At 42.0% G+C, this 20,546-nt stretch overlaps 1 protein-coding gene across 1 annotated transcript in view; it reads left to right on the forward strand.

Moving 5' to 3' along the window:
* cachd1 (cache domain containing 1) overlaps nucleotides 1-20,546 on the forward strand; it is a 92,119-nt gene that overhangs the window by 38,091 nt on the left and 33,482 nt on the right. Inside the window, exons 3-4 of the mRNA XM_047587549.1 lie at nucleotides 2,790-2,938; nucleotides 13,961-14,067. Coding sequence (XP_047443505.1) covers nucleotides 2,790-2,938; nucleotides 13,961-14,067 — 256 coding nt within the window. The remainder of the gene's footprint in view (nucleotides 1-2,789; nucleotides 2,939-13,960; nucleotides 14,068-20,546) is intronic.

A 20,546-nucleotide genomic window follows, 5' to 3' on the forward strand; every position in this document is an offset into this window, starting at 1 on the left:
CCCTCTAAAATGACAAAGGACAATGAACCATAAAAATTACCCTTACAGTTAGCGGAAGCTAACGTTAGCTACATGGTAGTAACTGTAACAACACATACGAACAAGCTAAGTAACATATTAAGACACACGGTATTTTTAACTAACCATTCAGAAACGTCCTGGTTCAGCCACAGAGTCTGAACTCCTGCTTCTGGGTCAGACTCTGGTTCAAACTGGTTGAGTGACAGCGTCTCTACCAGCCATGAAGTACCCAGTTGTGGAGTAGGCGTGGACAGACACAGCTCATTAGCATTTAAAGGTACAGGCACAGAAGCAGCCTGTTCTCAGTAGAGCTCACTATAGCGACTCTTCGACTGGTTAAAATTCGGGATCAAGGCTGAATTTGGGGCAATACTCTTTGATAACAATAATGTTGGACCTCAGACACCTATATGAAATTGTTGAAAAAATGTCCAGTATGGGACCTTTAAAGAGCGCTGTGCTGTGTCTGCCCGACCAGAACCTCGTCCGTCAGAGAAAGACTGAAGTATAATGAATGCTTGTTCAAGGGACAGCAGTAAACACAGCTGAATTAGCTGCTGTTACAGCCTTTGTTTGGAAGCACAGTTTTTGCCTTCCAGCTTCCTGATTTCCAAGTTGAATCAAACGGGGCTGCAACTAACATACCACAGACTTCTGGGAAAATATTTTTGCATTGCACGGCAACCACAAAAAAAATAAAAAAAGAATGTATCTTTATGTTAAAGAGGCTGTGTGGTGCAGTCTTCCTTTAAAGTAAATATTTACCATGCTCCAGTCGTTTCACTTCAGCTCGGTCATGTGTGGTATGTTTTTTGTTGGATTTTCTTCTTAAATGCCGTAGAGCGTTTCTGTCCTCGTGCTTCCCACATCCATCACTCTGCTCTGCTTTTCACCAGTGATGAATTTCACGCTAAGCATCTTTGATATTACCCTTTGTGAATAATAAATTGTGTTTGGGCACGTGTATTAAAGGGCCTCATTGAGCTTTGGCTCCGCAGACGTAACGGAGCGAGGAGCGTGGTCACGTTTGCCTTGATGTTTGTCACATGTTTGCGAGACAGTGCAGAGTCACGTCTCCGACCGGAGCTGACACACTTACAGATAAATAAATGGGGCTGCAAATGGGGGGGTTTAATCAAGTTCATTTTGTGTTGATCTGAGAACTGCGGGGTTGTCTCTGTTGCTGCCTAAGGCCTTTAAAACGTTTCCCGTTAGTTTTGTTTTTAAGCCAGATAGATGTGGATTTTATCTATTTATATTCAAGACTTTGAGCAGAGAAAAAGGCAGAGGTCTAAGTAAAAGGAAGTTATTTTGGCATACAGTTTTGCAAAAAGAAGAGAAGAGGATGAAAGACTGAAAAGCTTTAATGTTGTAAGTGAAGGTTCAATCTAGGTCAGGTCCTTTAATTAGCTGTATTTAGATGCTTTTCAGTTGGAGGGGCGGGGGGGAGTAAAGAATGCATGAAGCTAAATTGATCTGACCTTAAATTCTCATCGAATGTATGAAAGATGATAATACATGTAGATAATGTTTATACTAATGTGTGTATATGTATTTTTTCTCATCACCCATAAAAGAGCTTCGACTTTTTTATCACTATATTACTAAATATTGCCATTATGGAAATAAATACATATTTAAGATGATTTTTTATATTATACATTTTACAGTTCTGAATTAATTTCTTTTCTGCAGTGTCGAACTCCAGAAACACAGATTTACACCAATCAGCCACAACATTATGACCAGGAGAAGTAACTAACACTGCCAATCTTTTGACGATGCAGTTTCCTGCTGTGGATGTTAACTTAGACATGTAGCACCCACCCAGACCAGACCAGGCACCCCCACCCCTTAGCAATGACACTCCTCGATGGCAGCAGCCATCCCCAGCAGGATGAAACCAAATTATTGCCTTAATCCGACTAACTGGATGACACCTAGATAATGCAAATCGTTGGAAGTCGATTTTCACAGGCATGTATACATCTTAATCAGAATTAAACTAGGCAACGCATGTGTGCGTACTCCACAACCGCCGGATAAAAACATCCAAGAAAGCTGGTCTCAGAAGAAGGAAAACAGAGCCGGTATCTGATGGATAGCGCGCGTTCTATCTGCACCATGAGTAGCGCACACATTACGTATGAAAAATTAAAAAAGCTGAACTATAATCCGTCTGGTTGTTGTTTAAAATGCCGGTCTGCCACATGAACGACCACAGTTGTCTACTATTAGTAGTAGTTCGATCAGAAAGGGGATCATATTAAACCCGCTGACAAAACATGTATCGCCACCTAGTTTGGAGGAGTTCCCATCATGTATTCGATTTCCTCCAAAACTGGGACAAGGACCGCATTCAGAATGTCGAATTTTGAGCTAGTATCCGTGGGGTGATCCACCGAGGCCCCCCACTCTCAACCCATAGGACCCACTAACAACATTGTGTTACCAGACACCACAGCACACCCTTCAGAAGGGCCATGTCCATACTCGGATGGGTCAGAACTGTTTTGGAGGCACAAGGGAGAAGTACAAAAATTTAGGAAGGCGGTCATAATGTTATGGCTGATATGTATGAGCGCAACTGTCGTTAACCCAGATGTCGTTGCCAAATAAATAGTTTTATATGGAAGCAGGAGCCTATCGGTTCCATCAGACACATGAGTTGGAGGAACTCCAGGAACTTTCTATAGAGATGCAAAGAAGTAAAAAGCTGTTTTTACTCATGGTCTTATCATCGTGTGTGTTGTGTTTCTCTGCTGCAGCTGGCCAAGAAGATACGGGAGAAGTTCAACCGCTACCTGGACGTGGTGAACAGGAACAAACAGGTGGTGGAGGCCTCGTACACCGCCCACCTCACCTCTCCGCTCACCGCCATACAGGACTGCTGCTCCATACCAGCCTCAATGATGGAGTGAGTGACTTTCTCTTTCAGTGCGCACAAGACACACACTTTTCCTCCCTCTCTGTCTCACAATGCTCCGCGGGCGGTCCATTCCGCGCGCACAGCAAACCTCCCACCGTCAGCACCTGCGCCTCGGCTCTCCGTACGTTGCTTTACACTCTCGCCACACGCACAAATCCCCTCTTCTTCCTTGTTTAAACATGTTTTGATCATCCTCGGATTAGTTCTGGCTGTGTGTAAATCACATCATTTACAGCCCTGAGCGCTACTAGCGTGCTCTCATACTTGGCAGACTTTTTAAAACTCTACCCTTATTTCTGAACTCATAAAAACGTCAGTTGCGTTACCGCCGTGCACCTCGCGCAGAAATGCCTTTTATTGGACTTGGAGGCAGGCGCAGAGATGTAGCGTCACCAGCTCATTTTCTGCAATAATTTGGGACCCAAACCCCAATTTCACTTTGTTGCTTTCATTGCAACTTTTACATATATATATATATATATATATATATATATATATTGTATATATATATATGTATAATTTAATGTTTTATTATATATATATATTATATTTATATATATTTTAATTATTATTATATATGTAATATTTATTAATAATTATATATACAATACATATATATATATAATATATATTATATATATATATTATACATATACATTATATATTTATAATTATATATAATATATACATATACATATATATATATATATATATATATATATATATATATAAATGTAACCCAAATAATCCAAGGCATCACAGCAGCCAGGTTTACATGGAGATTTTTTCCTCATTCCAATTGAAGGTTTCAGATCAGCTGTTTACATGTGAGGTGATCTGTTCTAATCTGATGTTTACATGTACCATTGCTTTTAACCTGAACAGCTGTTTTGCAGCCCGGTGATATGCACAAATCGATGAAAACATCCTGTGACTGATCTCTCGTCTCATCGGCACTAGATGCTAATATTTTTACACATTTATCATTAAAGCAGCAGCTTAATTTGGAAAGTTTGTGAGGTCCTCTTTCGCTGTTGTGTTAGCTTTATAGTAGCCGGTCTTCAGGGTTTTCTAGCGGTTCCCAATTTGTTCCACGCTTCGGTCTATCCCGGCTTCAGTAGATTTTTGATGGACCATTTTAAACAGTTCGATATTTCTATTTTTTCTGCCTTCTAAGCGTGCGATAATGTCTAGTTCTTTCAGAGCTGTCATTAAAAACAAGCTCTCAGCGGAGCCGCAGACCAGCTGAGGAAACGTAACCGCGCGTCTACGTCAGGACAGAGCACGCTCAGACACACCAAACGTTCGATCAGTTTGGGAAAAGAAATATTCTATTTATTTGTTTTTGGACTTTTAAACCGATTGTAATTGGAAAGCATGGCTCCGTGTAAACCCCGCTAATGGCTTCTATTTTTACGAATCCGGTTGCAGGGTTCAATGTATCCGATTTTACTATTCAGAGGGAGTTTAAAAATGTCCTCGCTTACATTATAGACCTAGATTTTCAGTCAGCCACCAACTCCAGCTGCCAAAAACACACTTCAAAGCTGAGCTCAGAGAAAAAGACAGACAGAGACGGAGAGAGAGAGTGAGAGAGAGAGAGAGGAAGCTGCTTTCAGTTCTAATCTACAGAGCAGCAGCTGTCTCTAGCCCTCATCTCCTCTCTCTCCATTTCTGCCCATCTCCCTCCCCTTTATCAGCCGGTAACCAGTTACCGCTCTCTGAAGTTTTTTTTTGCGCCGCAGACTTCACACGCGGCAAGGTCACCTGTCTTTGCTCCTGTCGCGCGGGAGGGATCGAGGCCACCGGCCACCTGTAGCCGAAGCACGTGCACGACGCATCGCGCACGCATTGTTCGCACACTAACCTGCCGTATTTTCGTCCCAGCACGCGGGCGTGTGCAAAGCCGGCTCTAAAAGTGTGGATTTACACGTTTGGGAGACATTTCAAGCATAAGAAAAAAAAAAGAAATGCTGGGAAAACTAGATAATGTAAGACTTGGTTTTGGGAGGATGGTTATGATGTGGGGGGGAGGGTGGTGTTGCTGCTGGTGGACACAGCGAACTGAAGTGGAGTCTGATAGATCCCTCAACTTCAAAGCGTCGTCCTCGGGGAAGGAAAAAGAGTTTTCTTGTGTTCGTTTTGGGGTTTATTGAGAGGAAAATATCAAAGACATTTCCTTACTTTTAAAGCGCAAATTATTTAACGTTGCAATAGGAATTTAGCTCATAGTTATCGAGCTCTAGTTCAGAATGCTTTGGTGTTTTTCACATTTTGGGAAAATTATTTGCTTCATTGCAAGTCAATTTACTAATTAAAGAAACAAAATACAGCAAATTAGTCAGTTTTTTTTTTTTTTAGTCTAACTTCATGTGTGGTTTATGCTTCTCCGGGACTAATTTTTGTTTCTACTCCCTGCTACACTTTCAACGATGGCGACTGAAACACTCCACGAAATGTCGCCGAAATTTTGCAGTGATTGTTTCTCCGAACCTCCTCAGGTAACCTTCCTCGATGTGTTCGACCTTTATTGATCCAGAACAATCAGTTAAGCATCCGGAAGTACTAAAGCGGAAACAAGCTACTACCAAGTTGTCCAATAAAAGCTCTTTCGGTGTGCGTCCCCTAATGCGTTACACCTTAGTTCAGTGCTTACGGTGCGCGTAGGGTCTAGGCTGTCGCCGTAGCAACTAGGTCGTCAAACTGAAGTGAAGCATAAACCGCCTACAACTTGCTGCTTAAATAACTTAATTAACTGGCAGATTTTAGAGTAGCATTGAACTTAATATTGATCTGCTCTTATGCAACTCCCCTTTCAGAAAGTGATTATATGTTCAACAAATAACAGAAAATAACTTGAAGAGGGCATATCTGTTCTTCTATTCTGTTCATCTTTAATGCATTGCAGCTCATCTGATTCCATCAATTCCAGATTTTGTAAAGCGTCTTGAGACAGTTTGTATTGTGATTGATGCTATATAAATAAAATTGAAAATCTATCATATGCTGTCACACAAAAACAAACTGAAATATATATATATATATATATATATATATATATATATATAAAACAAAAACACATACCATAATCATTTATAGGAAAGCTTCAAAATGACTTTGAAACCTAATTAAATTGTAAAGATGCTCTTGGATCTATATCTTTGTAACAGTCGACAGGAGTCTGGCTATTCCGTCCTACTTGGAGGAATGGCATGAATCATATCATTTAATTATTGACAAGAAAATAAATGAAAGCATTTTTCCATATTGTCAAACTGAAAGTATAGAACTACAATAGCAAAACCACACAGTGCAGTGCAAGCTGGTTGCTCGGGAGTTATTCGGGAGTCCGCTCCGTCTGGTCCACTTCAGAGAGTCCGTCTCCAGTCTCAGGCATCAGCTGCTCCTGGGGGTCTCAGTCAGGTCAGCCAGTTTAGCGGGGGATCAGGTGGTTCACAGGGTGTCCATGTCTGCTAGCCGTCAAGCTGGCAGGCTATCGTTTCACAGGGAGGCCAGCGAGGGCAGTGCTTAGCACCCGGCGGTATGCTTTAATCACCGGTCGCTCGCCACGACGAGCCGGGCTCGAAAATAGCAAATGTATGTGCCTCGTAAGAACGGGTGTGTGAGCAAGCGTGTCTGAATGTTTATATTTTAAACATGTGATCTCCAGGTGCTCGTTTCGAGAGTGAGAAGTGTGCTCGGGGGGGGGGTGGCACTCATGCATAGATGGCACTTAAATGGTCCCTTTTCAGAGGTACCACTTGGAAGGGATGAGCTCCGAATGGGCTGTGAAAGGAAAATGCTAATCACGTGATCCCGGAAAGTTCTTTTGAGACGGAGGCAAACAACTGTCTCGCCAAAATAGAAGACGTCCCTGAAGACTTCAGGCATGCGCGCACCACGGCAGCGGCGGTCTCAGAAGGACCTCCGTTACGACACGATTTTTTTGGGTGTTTTGTTCCTACATTTCCAGATGTGCTGTTTTTAACCATGCACTTGTCAGTGAGTTACTCATATTTAATCCGGATTTGGTTTCCAAAACTCATGCATCGGTTATGCTAATACACCACAAACTTAATGCTGCGATCACTCGGCCACAAGTGTAAACACAAGCTGGACATAACCACCACTTCCCGACGCAACCCCCTGTGATCGAATGAATGCTACGCCATATGTAGTAATGTCATTTGCGGTGCAGAATTTCCAGTAGCTTCACTCATAAACTAAACATAACGATTAAAGGTGGCATAGCGCTAATGCTCGGCTCCTGTTTCTGCAGACGAATTCTCACCATCTGAGCTATTGACAGATTTGCAGTTCAGTTCAAGAGTATAGTTGCAGCGGTGACCAGAGTAGCTGCTCCAGACTTGAGACCGGGCTGCTTATCCGGTTGCTCAGTCAGTAACGTCGTGATGTCTCTGTTTTCACGTTGGAGGAGAGGGTGGGGGAAAAACACCGGGCAGGTTGGGAGGGGGTTTGTTTAAGTGAACCTAACAGGTGTAAATGTTGCTCTCAGAAGTTCTTTCCTCCCTCTCTAAATGCTAAATGCCTCCGTTAATGTCAGCCTCTTGCCCTTTTACACTTGGCTCTCCTCTCCTTTGTTCCTCACTTCTTGCTTCTCTTCAACTTTTCTCCGTCTGCTGTCGTTTCTTAGGTTTTAGTTCAGGCTTTTTTTCTGATTTTTCCCTTTTATCCTTGATTATGACCTTCCATCCAGACCACTCTTTTCAATCCTCCCAGCCTTTATTCCCACGGAAAACTGGTTATGCACATCCTTGTGTACATGAGAAATACTAGTATCCTAGTATCCTGTTATCAGTACCCCCAGTACCTCCTGCCCCTAGTAACCCTAACATTTGTGTGACGATTGCCCTGCCATGTACGATCCCTCAACATCTGTAAAAGGTTTGGAATCAAAATAATTGGAATATTGCACTCTAATTATGAATGACGACTGTCGCCCTCCTTTAAATGTTGAATGAACCTGAGTGAAGAGTCGATGCCAAAAAAGTAGAAGCATCCACCGTCCTGAAACAAAATTCCTTATTGCTTTCAAATCGTATTTTAATCCATTAAACCAAAGTGTTTGCACACATTTTAATTGGTAATAAAAGCCACGGCTGAGGAAAGACCCCAGACTGCGGTTCGTCGTGTGTCTTTAATGTTTCCCTCTGTCCATTTGATTCTCCTGTGAACTAGATTTATAAATTGTCCTAGCTGCATAAATGATGTCCAACCTCTCCCGCCTCTTTTCCATGATGGCTTTTTAAAATTGTTCTTTTAATTACCATAACAACCGCAGAGGCATTTCATTTTTGATGCGGTTTGACAACACAATTTAAGCACTAGTCTGAGAGACCATAAAGGCTCATTAAAATTACTGCCAGAGATGCCGTAACCAGCGCATGTCGCCGACGCTGGTGTAATAATAATAATGCATTGGTTTTAAACAGCGCTTTATCACAAACACTTTGCCAAGAACGACAAATGTTTGTCTCCAAACCTCCTCAGTTAACTTTTCCTCTGTGTGTTCCATTGTTATTCATCCAAAACAATCAAGCTGAAAATTGATTGGAGATGGAAAAGCAGACAGAAATACTTGAAGCAGAAGCCTAACCTGCATATTACGCTTACCGGTAGTTATGCTAATGGACGGTATAGCAGAGAAGGAGCAAAATAAAATAAAGGGTTGAAAGGATGACTATTATAACCAACTGGGAACAGATTCAGGTGGTTGTATACAATTATGTAAAATCCTGTAGTTTCAGGCAACTTTTTATTGATCAATTTTATTTTTTGCTTTGTGTCACCAGACCTTTTGGAATTTCTAATGTTGGTGTATCCCCACGATTCCTGACAGTGTTATAAATGAATTATATAAAGTTGCCTAGTCTAATGCAATGTAATAGATAAACGTTAAATCTTTTTTTTATATATATATATTTTCTCATGTTGATAGAGATGTGGTTTTGAATGTGTTAGCCACTGCCCCTATTTTCCATGACGAGGTTGACCAGAATATTAGAGACACCAGTTTTATTGAGCAAATTTTCACGTCTGAGTGGTAGTCAGTATGTAACATGAGCCAAGCGATTATTTTTATACCTTAATTAAAATGTGTTCTTTAGGTTCTGGCCCCTCTCAGGAAGTGCCCCCTTAACACTGGCTACATTTACACGACCACAGTACTAATATGAGTAACAGCTCGGTCACAATGAATAGTGTAACACACTCGGTTTAAAGGAGTGCAAAGGCCTCGTAATCTACTCGCGTGTTTTCCTCGAGATCTTGTGAAATGGCTGCTGGATGCCAAAATGTTTTCCAAAGTCCATCCTCCAGATACGAGACGATACGATACGATACAGTACGATACAATATGATACGATATGATACGATACGATGCAATATGATACGATACAATATAATACGATACGATACGCCTCTTCAGACTAATTGTTCTCATTCTTTTTTGTTTTGTTTTGTTTTTTTTGAATGGTGGTGTGACACCATCACCACCTGCTCTGAGAATACCTACATGGGTCTTTCTACAGGGCATAGCTGTCTGAAACCGACAGCTGCTACCTTATTTAGAGTTTTTACTTTCGGATTGTCTTCCCTCTTGCAAGTAAATTTCATTCTCGAGTAAAGGCGAACCACAATGGCACGTTTCAGTCGAAATTTAAAGAAGCATTAACAAATCAATGATAATTGGCGCAGAACTATGCTTTTGGGGAATATGTTAATTAAGTAAGCGCCCCTTCAATACATTATTAATATGCATACTCAGTGTGAGAATAATTTAAGGAATTGTGCGGAGGTTTTGCAATATTTATGCCTGAGAGTTAACACATCATTATTCAGCGAGTCAAATCCAGTTTGTATATGTACTTGTGTGTGCATGCGTGTTTGAGTCCAGGCTTTTTGTAAAACACATTTCTCTGCCCTCATTAAGATGTCTGATCAGACTCGCAGCCCCTCTCCCCGTGCTCTCCCTCCGTCTCTCTGTCTTTCTCATATGTTTTTTTGATGTGGGATTCAAAGCGGCTGCAAATGTATTTTTTATCTGGCACACATTTTGCCGAGCGTCCTGCCCCGGCCCCTTCTATGCAGAGTGGGTTGAAGGAGAATAGTAATGACTTTGGCCTTATGGGACTCTAAATGAGTGAAGTTCAAACGAAACCTGTACATCACAGCGCCTGTCAATCAAACCGACGCACACCGGGTCTGCGAGCTGAGCGGAGGGAGCCCGAGCGTGTGTAACATGTGTGCGCGTGTTTACGTGTGCACACGTGTGTTTGTGCGCTATGTTGCTCAGCCAGAAGAGGAGGAGGAGGGGGAGGAGGAAGGGGAGGGATTGGGGGAATGGAGTCGGAGGAATGGAGGGATCAAAGCGCCCAGGCTTGGTGCAGTGCAGAGCAGAGCAGAACAGCCTGCTCCTCTGCATACCTCCCTGTTTTCGTGGGTTGTCGAAACCACTCTTTACCAGCAACGCGCACACAGGACACGATCTAAGATAACAGCGTTGCTTAATGCTAAAACAAATGACTGAAAAGCGATACTCCGCGTGCGATGTTTATAGAAACGGTGGCGTGTTAAAGATGTGCTGATTGCGATGCGTGTCTCATTCTTTTGGCACCTCTTTAACGCTTTTGGGTTTGTGCATACGCTCAAGGACGGCACTTCACCACCGAGTACCGGAGCTCGGCCTCATAAGGCAGAGTAGCATTAGGAAGAAGAACTAAAAAGAGCTGTTGCTTTTTTTGCAGGTTTGTTTTGTGTCAGAGCTTTAACAAACGTGTCTTACGTGCTGACAGTTAGGAATCATTATTACCTAGCATTTTTTTTAAATAAATGTTGTTTAGGAGTAAATTTAATTATTAATCGCACTAGAGCAGGGCTCTACAATGTTTTCAGGCCAAGGGCCCCCAAACTGATTCTGTGTGTTCTATATTAAACTCGGCCTACTGCAAATTATGAATATACATTATTATTAGCATTCAAATAATGCACAGGTTTCATTATTATTATTATTTTTTTTCAATTTCCTGCCTCCATTTAGTCCTTTACTTAAATATGGTTCATTCATATGGATTTTCTCAAGTAATCCATACGCACCTTAGCTCTTTATTTCTAATTTCTTGCTAGTATTTCAGAGAGGACCATACATACGAGACATTGCCTGCATTCTGTCTCTCATCTTGTAATTTGACGGCATATATATTTTTATATTTTTTATTATGCTTTGTTTTCAATAAAAGGTAATTACAATTGCAGATTGTTATCAGAGCTATGCCAGATTTTAACTGGCATGCAAGTCCTGTCATTCTTACGCAGCATTTTGCATTAATGTTGCGGTAAATTCATTGTTAGTCGCTCCAGAGACAGATCTGCAGCATGTTTGTGCTTTTGTGTAAGTCGTTGAGTTGTGCCACAAAGAACTCTTTGCTGGACAAAGCACACATGTTCTTTATTTACAGCAGTCAACAGAGGTCTTGCACAATTTTGGAATGCGTTTGTGCCACTGATAAATATATTTTTAGACTTTTATTGATGGCTTAGCCTCAAAAAAGGGGGACAAAAGTCCTTCAATATGTGTACAATTACTTGCTGTGTACAGTCATATAAATATTTGCAATTGACAGGAGTGAGACTGACGTGTCTCACGTCCACATGACGGGTGTTTGCCCCACATTGCGGTAAACATGGATAGTTCTAAACAATTGGGGCAAAGCAAATTCTTGTCTGTCCTGCATATGTCAAAAGCAGCACTGCTCAATTTATGTGACCCTTTTTTTAACTCTCCAAACCATAGACTGTATAAATACGGTCCCCACGCGTCCCCACGTCCTTGCATTGGTCAGACTTTGTAAACATCTTGCAACTCTGGAGCCAGAGTCTGTGCAGTACGGTCTGAGGAGTCGACATATCGATGACCCGCCCACACTTCCTCTGGGCTCACTCGCGTTTTTCTTTAATTAACACTGACCTCTGCTCTGCCTCCACCAGTTACAAGGACATTTCAGATTATACACTGAACTTATTTTTAAAAATGCTTTTTACAACTCCCACAGGAACGCTTTACGCAGCAGTTGGCATGGCGACTGGTCGCCATTATGTCACACCCTGTCTCTATAGCGTCAAATAACTAACTGAAATGACAAAATTACACTTGAACATCAACATTATATTAACTACCTGAAATGATATTTTTATATAAAATATAATAATACAAACAATAAAATATTTGACGTGTATTTTGTTGTTTTAGTTCGGTTCAAGAACCATCCACTAAAGACTGGAGGAGGTGGAGCTTATGACCTATACTGCAGCCAGTCACCAGGGGGAGCTCTACTTGCTTTGGCTTCACTTTTGTGGAGCGGTTCCGCCGTCCATATTTTTTTTTTTCTGTGATTTCTTCCAGACCTTTAAGAGGTAGCGATCAGACAGTATGAGCACTCCAGATGCGCCGACCCACATGCAGCTTGTGCTGTTTAATTGTGTCTCTTAATCAGCCACTAGTTTTCTGGTCTGGGAGAAAGATCCATTCATTCAAAGATTTATATTCAGCAGCTCATTAAATGTCAGCAAAACAAAGGGAAAAAAAAAATCAAAATGCCACAAAAGCTTGAGCACAATAGCGCGAGCAAACAATTCTGTCACATGAGCCCCCCATTGTGTATTTGTTTAGACGTTGGCTTGGTTGATGTAAATGTTTGTAGGAAAATGCTCTCCGAGCTTGACCTTCACTCTGCTTCATCTTTCAACAAACCATATGTGGTACACAACTCTAGAGCAGCTAGTAGAAAGGCCTGTTAAGTGGTCATTATGTGACATAATCCAAGCAATTATTTGTATACCTTAATTAAAATGTGTTCTTTAGGCTCTGGCCCCTCTCAGGCAGCGCCCCCTAAACACCGGCTATTAAGAACAAAGTAATAATTTGAATAACAGTTCAGTCAGGATGAATCATGTAAACAGTGCAGACAGAACAGACTAGCCTGATCTGACCTCAGTGGATATATATATTATTTATTTTTTAATGCAATTGAGAGATTCAGGTTAATGCAATGAAATGGTATTAGAAAAACAAGAAGTTATGTACTTGTAAGATATATGAGAATATAACAATGCTGTATAAAAAATATCTACTATTAGTAATAACCACCTAAATACAATTTTTCAGTAAATACAAATTTTCTTGGACAGAAACCTGGATGTAGCAGAAGTTAACTTAAAATTAACATTTGATTGTAAATCAAATGTTAATCAAATGGTAATGTATCAGAATTCTCTCCGTTGCCATGTGTGTTTGCACAAATGGGGAATTTGTTCCGGTGGTTAGTACAATGCACACCGGAAAGTCGAACAATAGTGAAAGAAATAAGAATATACACAGCCAGTGAATTCATGGGGGCATCGCAGTTGGCCCAGTCGTCCACCTCGATCATCGCTTTCTGTTGAATGAATTCAGTGATGCCAGTAAAGTATTGCACTTTGACAGATGATTTAAATCATCAAATTAAGCCGGCAGCCATTCTTCCAATCACATTCAGATGTATTCAGGGAACTGGATATTGGCTTTGCTGGGAGAAAAGTAGAATTCAAGCACTTTTCCATGGAAAGTATTATTCACCAGTCGTAACTTCGACTTTAATAAGAAGTCTGGGCAACAGATGATACAGTTAATGATACAATTTAGCTCAAACGAAACGGGCTGGGTGGACTAGTTTCAACATGTGTTTTATGTTATTTCATTAACTTTGGGGTTTTACATGTTTTTTAGTTTTTTTTTTACTAATTGCATAAATCTCAGTCAATAGCGTTTCTTAGTTAGAACATGATCTTTGCCATAAAGTTGGAGGTACGTGCAAACCTGCATGTTTGGTTTTATGGGAAATGAAGCGGTGGAGCAGTAAATCTGTCCTTGCCGAGTGCCGCTCCACCAACAATTGCCTTGGACGCGTTCGATAAACTCTCAAATGCTGCCTGTTTTTGTGCGTGTGTGTTTAGGTTTGATGGAAACTTCAATACCAACGTCTCCAAGACCATCTGCTGTGACAGACTTTCCCCTACCGTCAGCAGCCGAGCTTTTAACCCTGGACGAGACCTCAACTCAGGTTTGTTCACCGCGCATAAACACACACAAAGCCCATGCACAATTGTCTGCCAGTGTATAAACTGACCTGGTTTAACAAATCAAACATGCGCACGCTGGGCTCACATCGTCATTTAAAACCAATTTGTTGACTTCATACAAAACAATATGCACTGATCAGGCATAACATTATAACCACTGACAGGAGAAGTAAATAACATTGGCGCTGATCTTTTGATAATCTGGTGTTCTGCTGGGAAACTTTTGGACCTGGCATTTGTGTGGATGTTAAGCTTGTTATGAGAGGCGAGACATTTGCAAGTAACGAAGTCCCAACGTCCACAATTGAGTTCTTGCTAATTAGGAAAGTTATAGCTTGTCACTATTCATAGAACATATTAAACCAGAAAAGTTAATAAGCATGAATAAAAAAGTTTCAACTGTAAAATTGAGGTTTTGTGCCTTGTCCACTTACGTTATGTGACTGCTATCTTGTTTTTACAACTAGTATCTAGATATGGGGATAAAAGTTTAACCTCCTGAGACCCTGCGTCCTCATATGTGGACATTAAGTTTTCATTTAGACCTGCTGTCCTCATAAGTGAACACGCAAGTTGGTGACAGAACACGGTAGTGGGTTGATTCATTCTTCAGTTGATCACGGGACAAAGGTGTACAAGGTACAAAATCTCAGCAGGTCCTACGATTGAAACTTCTTTATGCTTTTTAACTTTACTAACTTGATATGATGCGCAAATTTAACAAATTCTGTCAAGTAAGTAGCTACAACGTCGCTAATTATCAGGTACTCGTTTGAGGACGTTGGAATTTCATTGTTTACAATTGTGTCTAAGCTATTAAAATAATAATAAGTTTTATGTATTGTTGCATATCGGTGACTTTTTTGTAATATATAGAGAAATAGTCCCTCGTGTCCACCTATGAGGTCATTCTTAGGTCCTACTAGTCCCAAATATCTTGGAGAAATTAAGAATGCTCACCAAACTAAGGCTTGGGTCTTGGGAGGTTAAATGAAGCAGAATAAGAAGCTGCCACCAACATAAAACTGAATGTCCCCATATGAGGACGAAGGGTCTCTGGAGGTTGAACAGTTGAACACGTTGCCAGAACAAATTTCTCAGCACCCACCTAGACTAGACCAGGCCCCCCCACGCTCTAGCAGTGACACTGGTTGATGGCAGCGGCCATCACCAGCAGGATGCAGCCTGACACAGACACCATGACAAACTCCACAAGGTGCTGACCTGGCCTCCAAATTCACTAGATCCCAAACTGATCAAGAATCTGTGGGATGCCCTGGAACAAGCCTGATTTCACAGAAGAGACACAATATTACACAATATCAGTCAGGTGGTCATAATGTTATGCCTAATCGACAAATATAATTCAACTACAGTTGCCGTGGCAACAGTTTTTTATTATTAAGAAGCTGCGTTACTTTTTTCTTTTTTTTTAACCTTCTTTTGCTTCCTGAAATTTAAAAAAAAAAAGTAGAGGTTATTGATCTGAAATTAAAATGATAAACCATTTTTGTCAGAAGAGGTGGTTTTGTAGTTTCTCCTGAGCTCTCTCTTTCTCCCGTCTCCCTTTCCACCTCCTGTGTTTTTTTGTTTTTTTTCAACCTTTGATTTTGAAACACTTTTCTTTTTAAAGTCGGGGATCAAATGCACGTGGTTTGACTTTGAACTCTCGTATGCAATTATATTCGGGCTGTATATGTTTTTATCGTCCCGCTCTCAAGGGCGCCTTTAGTTCTTTTGATGCCGTCCTCACTTTACCTCAAATGGAAGTTTATCGGTTCACGATAAATGAGGCCTATGTAGTAGTATGCATGCTGTGTGTAACCCTAGCGTCCTCCTCACAAGTCGTTCGCGGAAGACGGAGCGGGTAACAGTTTGGTGGCGTTCTCGCTGCTCCCGCAGTCTATCTATTGAAGTTCCAGATTGCATAAGCACACCGCCGAACGTCACATGGGTCCGCTCCACACGTTTCAGGCCTGCATTTGATTAAGGAGAAAATGGACCAAATTGCCTGAAGCCAGAAAAAGGCCAACTTTCCACTTGCTGTTTTTTTTCTGTTCTGCTGCCATCGCTCGGTTAGCGTGCGCTCCTCGTGCATCCACAGGAGAAATATCAAGCTGTACTTCATGCATTCATGACAGACTCAGGCTGTGGTTCCCGAAATAATGATGCATTACTTTCCTTTTGTCTCTCCAGTTTGGGGCCCATGCATATTGTAAAATTAGTCAGTTATCTTGCACCGTTCCTGGATTTAATCCAAATTCTACCAATCTCTGAAGCATTTTTTAGATAAAACTTGAAAAACTGAAAACGGTCATATTTGAATAATATTGCTACATTTTACAAACCTGCATTTAATGAATCCCAGCAGGAGTAAAAAAAAATAAATAAATAGAACTTCAGGCTCCATTAGTATGCTTCCCACATTGAAAAGATCCAGATCTGAGTTCCCTGGGCCAGTACACAAAACCAGTCATTACAAACCTGGAGGTGAAAGTGAACTCAGATCTCTAGACAGTCAGATTAAGTCTAGCTTTTTTTTTTCCCCACCTGAGGCTACACCCAATCCTTTCAAGGTTACACTTTGAGATATCCAAGCCTTTGTCACGTCTTTTAACTGAGACTTGAGCACATTTCCCATTTCTACCCTTAGTCCACCAGCTGCCCGTACGCTTTAGGATCCATCTCTTTTAAATCTCTCCGTGCTCTCGCCAGGCTCTTCCATCATTGCGCTGCTACACCTTCATATACCCATCCGCTCTCTGAGGTCAGCTGATCGGCTTCTCCTGAGTCTCCCAAAGACTGTTTTTAAGTCTGAAAACCTGTCTCCTTGACCTTTGACACCCTGTAAGATTGATTTGTTTTATTATTTTTATTTTATTTGATTATTTTAATGTCTTTTTGGTGTAGCTTAAGTTATTTTTTTCCAATTTATGTTTTTTATTTTGTCAGCACAACACTTTGGTGGTTTTTAAAGTGCTTTAGAAATAAAGTGGGAAAGGATCACATCCCATTACATTGAATTGGATTGGACTGGATTGTGTGCTCACCAGTCTGGCTCGCCCTGTAAAAACACCACCCAAACACTAGTCAGCGCTGTGTCTTTTGTTTCTACTTCCTGCTTCACTTTCAACAATGGCAACTGAAACTTTTCCTCGATGTGTTCCATCTTTATTGATCCAAAATAATCAGTAATAAAGTTGTGGAGATGGTTAAATGTGGAATCACAACCGCGCGGACCAATCACAGCTCTCTCGGTTTGTGTCAATGCATGTCAGGCTGCGGCGTTGGCCCGCCTGCGTGCGCTCTGCGGCCTTCAAATTCACACGGACCCCTAAACCGCCTATTACTCATTACAACCTCCATCATCATCTGTTCTTCCTCTTTCATCCCGTTGCTGCCCCCCCACCTCACGGCCGTTTTTCCTCCAAATATCCCCTCTGCGAGCCATTCATAATGACTGCCATTCATAATGCATCGCCGTCGGCCGGGTTTTTATTTTCCTCGCGAGCCAGTCACCGCGAGTTCAAGTTTCGCCTCTGTCTCCCCTCTCCTCTCCCTGTCTCTCACACTCGGCACTCCTTGACCCCCACGCTCCCACTGTATTCATCCCCGCTCCTATTTGTCTCAGCCCAGTCTAAACAAGCAGCCACAGAGGGGAGGGCACGGAGGGGGGGTGAGCGGGTGAGGGATAATTGAGTGAGAGAGAGGGAATGATGAATGAAAGGAAAGAAGGGGAGGGGTGAGAGCTGATTGAAATGGAGTAATTGTATCAAGACTGCATTGTACGTCTGCAATCTTCTCTCCTCTCATCTTCCATTTCATTTTTGGACAGGAAGGGAAAGCCGGTGGATGTGGGAGGCATAAGTACTGCTACCAGCAGGTGGGAGAAAAAAGACAGATAGATGGGGGATGACTGAGAAGTGAAGTGCTGTGTGGTTACAGCATGAGTCTGATTCCTCTTTTCTTGCATCCGTTTCTTTTCCTTTCTGCAGTCTTGAAATATCAGTCATTTTTCCGTCCGATGTTGCGTGACCCCCAATTTCCTCTCCATCCACCCAGCCACATATTTTTAACGGTTCCCAAAGGGAGCATTGCTTCAGGCACCAACCTTTATGTAAACGCTAATATTTTTTCAACTACTTCGACTCCGGGGCTGGAGCGCCACTGAACGCGTCGATTCATATTCGCCACGTAAAATATTTTGGCCGCGATCGACAAGCCGGGAATCCAAAACTGAACAAGGACTCCAGATTTTTATTTTTGTTCACACTGCATGGTTTAATATCAGTTCAATCGAATTGAGTATAATATTGAAGAGTAACAATTGCTTCAAGACATTTTATAGCAGCCGTCCTGAAACCCCCAGAGCGAGAACGAAAGCGACGATGGTGACGATGGAAAACCTCCCTCTTTACAGAAAGAAACCTTGAACAAACCCTTAAGATCATTTTGTTGGGACCTATCTGATGGAGGCCTACAACAGTAGTCGTCCCTAATGTAAAGTCAACAAAGCTTCAACTGATTAGGACACGTGTTGACAGATTTTCTCTGATAGGATTTAGCACCATCCGCAGCATTCAGAACCTCTGAGGTTCTGTGGCTCAAGAGCTAAAGTGTTGTTCATTTAGTCTGTCATTCCACCGCTCTGATCCAAATCGAATGATCAAACCAGCTATTGGATGGATCGGATTGTTACGTTTACAGTCACGGCCCCATTGAGGATAAACCCCAATGACATTGCGACGCCCTGACGTTTCATCCGGTGTTGTCAGCAGTTCGCTTCATGCGGTCCGTCTGCTCATCGGCTTGATGGCCGTCTCGTAATTTGGAGCAAGGATTTGTTGTTCCCAGGTGAATGGAACCGAATGACTTCTGCGACGTTTCGTCCAACTTCCACGACTTTTTGTGGTGGTGTTTTGATGGATCGAGTTTGCTCTAAAATATGAGTGGGAAAGTCATTATTGTTGCCAGGTGTTCGACCTGGGAGGCCGAAAGGGTTTCTGACCGCTGGATGGAAAACTGGACAATAGACTTAACCACAGTTATTCGCTGTGGAAACAATAAAAGATTGCTACTCTGCAGCTGAAGCAGAGGCTGCAGAGTCGGAGCAGAATGAATCATTCAGCAAACAGAGTGGTTTAGCAAAGAGTTAGAGTTCATTAGCCAGGTCAGTCCTGGGTTTGTTATCTCGCTGTGAGTAGTATTAGCCAATCTGTATTATTGCTTTCACTCTTCACTACGATGGTGAATGGAATACTACCTAATATTAGCATTCTCCTTTTGTCATGGTGAGCTAGTTAGCAGGCTAGGGTTAACATATAGTCCAAACTACCACTGTGCCATCGTATACTTCACAGACTCCTAGTGTTGCTTACTTACACAGAGAATAATTGCTGTATTTTAAATTAGAAGTCTCTAATTAGTTGCCTGGATTCAAATGATTCTCTGTAATAATAGTTAAGATTGTGCAATCCCTACCTCTCATGAGCAAAGCTGTTTACACCAGATTGAGGATACAGCTCGGTCACGCTCGATCCCTCGGACATTTCCGCAATACCTGGATCGTTCTCCGACTGCCGTTCACTTGCCGTGTTTACGGACGCGCGTCCGTGCACATGCATCAAAGCACGGCTCGGAGCTCCTCTGCTAATAGCCAGGACCTGTGAGGTTTGAGGAAATGGGTGTCATTTGGGTCCTGTTTCTTGGCGTGTCCGTCTGTCGCTGAGTAGATCTAAACACTGGTGGCAGAATGGAGCGTTTTAGCCTGACAGTTGTATACAGAGCCCTTCTTCCACTGTCAACACCGCCGAGTGGTTCCTGTTTATATGAGCCTGGGAGATGGATGAAGTGACTGAGCGGGGATAATTTATGATGGGTGAGCCGGTTGCGTCTCGAGAAAGTTGCCAAGCGAACGCTTCGGCGGAATTTATAATGGCTGGCAGTTGGACAACTTTGCAGAAGCTCGGGGATTTGTTCTATTCGCGTGCAACTTGTTTTGGATTTTAGCGTCAGGTGAATGTTTGACTTGCGATTTTCCGCGAGTCCCCAAAAAAATGTATAAGCTCTGGCTCGCCGTATAGCTGGAGGGTTGGAAAAGGTCAAAACAGGTTGTCTCGAGCAAGTGATTAATTCAACGCGATCGCAAGCCAAGAACCACATTTTGGGACTATTTGAACTCAGCTGACGTGCGAAGATGGTGCACGTCTGGCGAAGACCATGGATGTAATTAAGAGAATCCTGTTCGAGGTAATGGAAACCTCCTTCCGATTAATAACAGTCGGTTGAATGACAAAAAAATCTGGTAAATACAATCAGCTGCTAATGTCCTGCAGGAATGAGAAGAACGATGATTTATTAGTACTGAGAAATAAAACATATATCAGAACAAAGTTTTTCTCAGAACACAAAATAGACTGAAAAGCATCTTGTGTGAGAACTGAACATGCTTGGATTTTCC

Source organism: Mugil cephalus, chromosome 6 (assembly GCF_022458985.1).
Source record: "Mugil cephalus isolate CIBA_MC_2020 chromosome 6, CIBA_Mcephalus_1.1, whole genome shotgun sequence".
Lineage (NCBI taxonomy): Eukaryota > Metazoa > Chordata > Actinopteri > Mugiliformes > Mugilidae > Mugil > Mugil cephalus.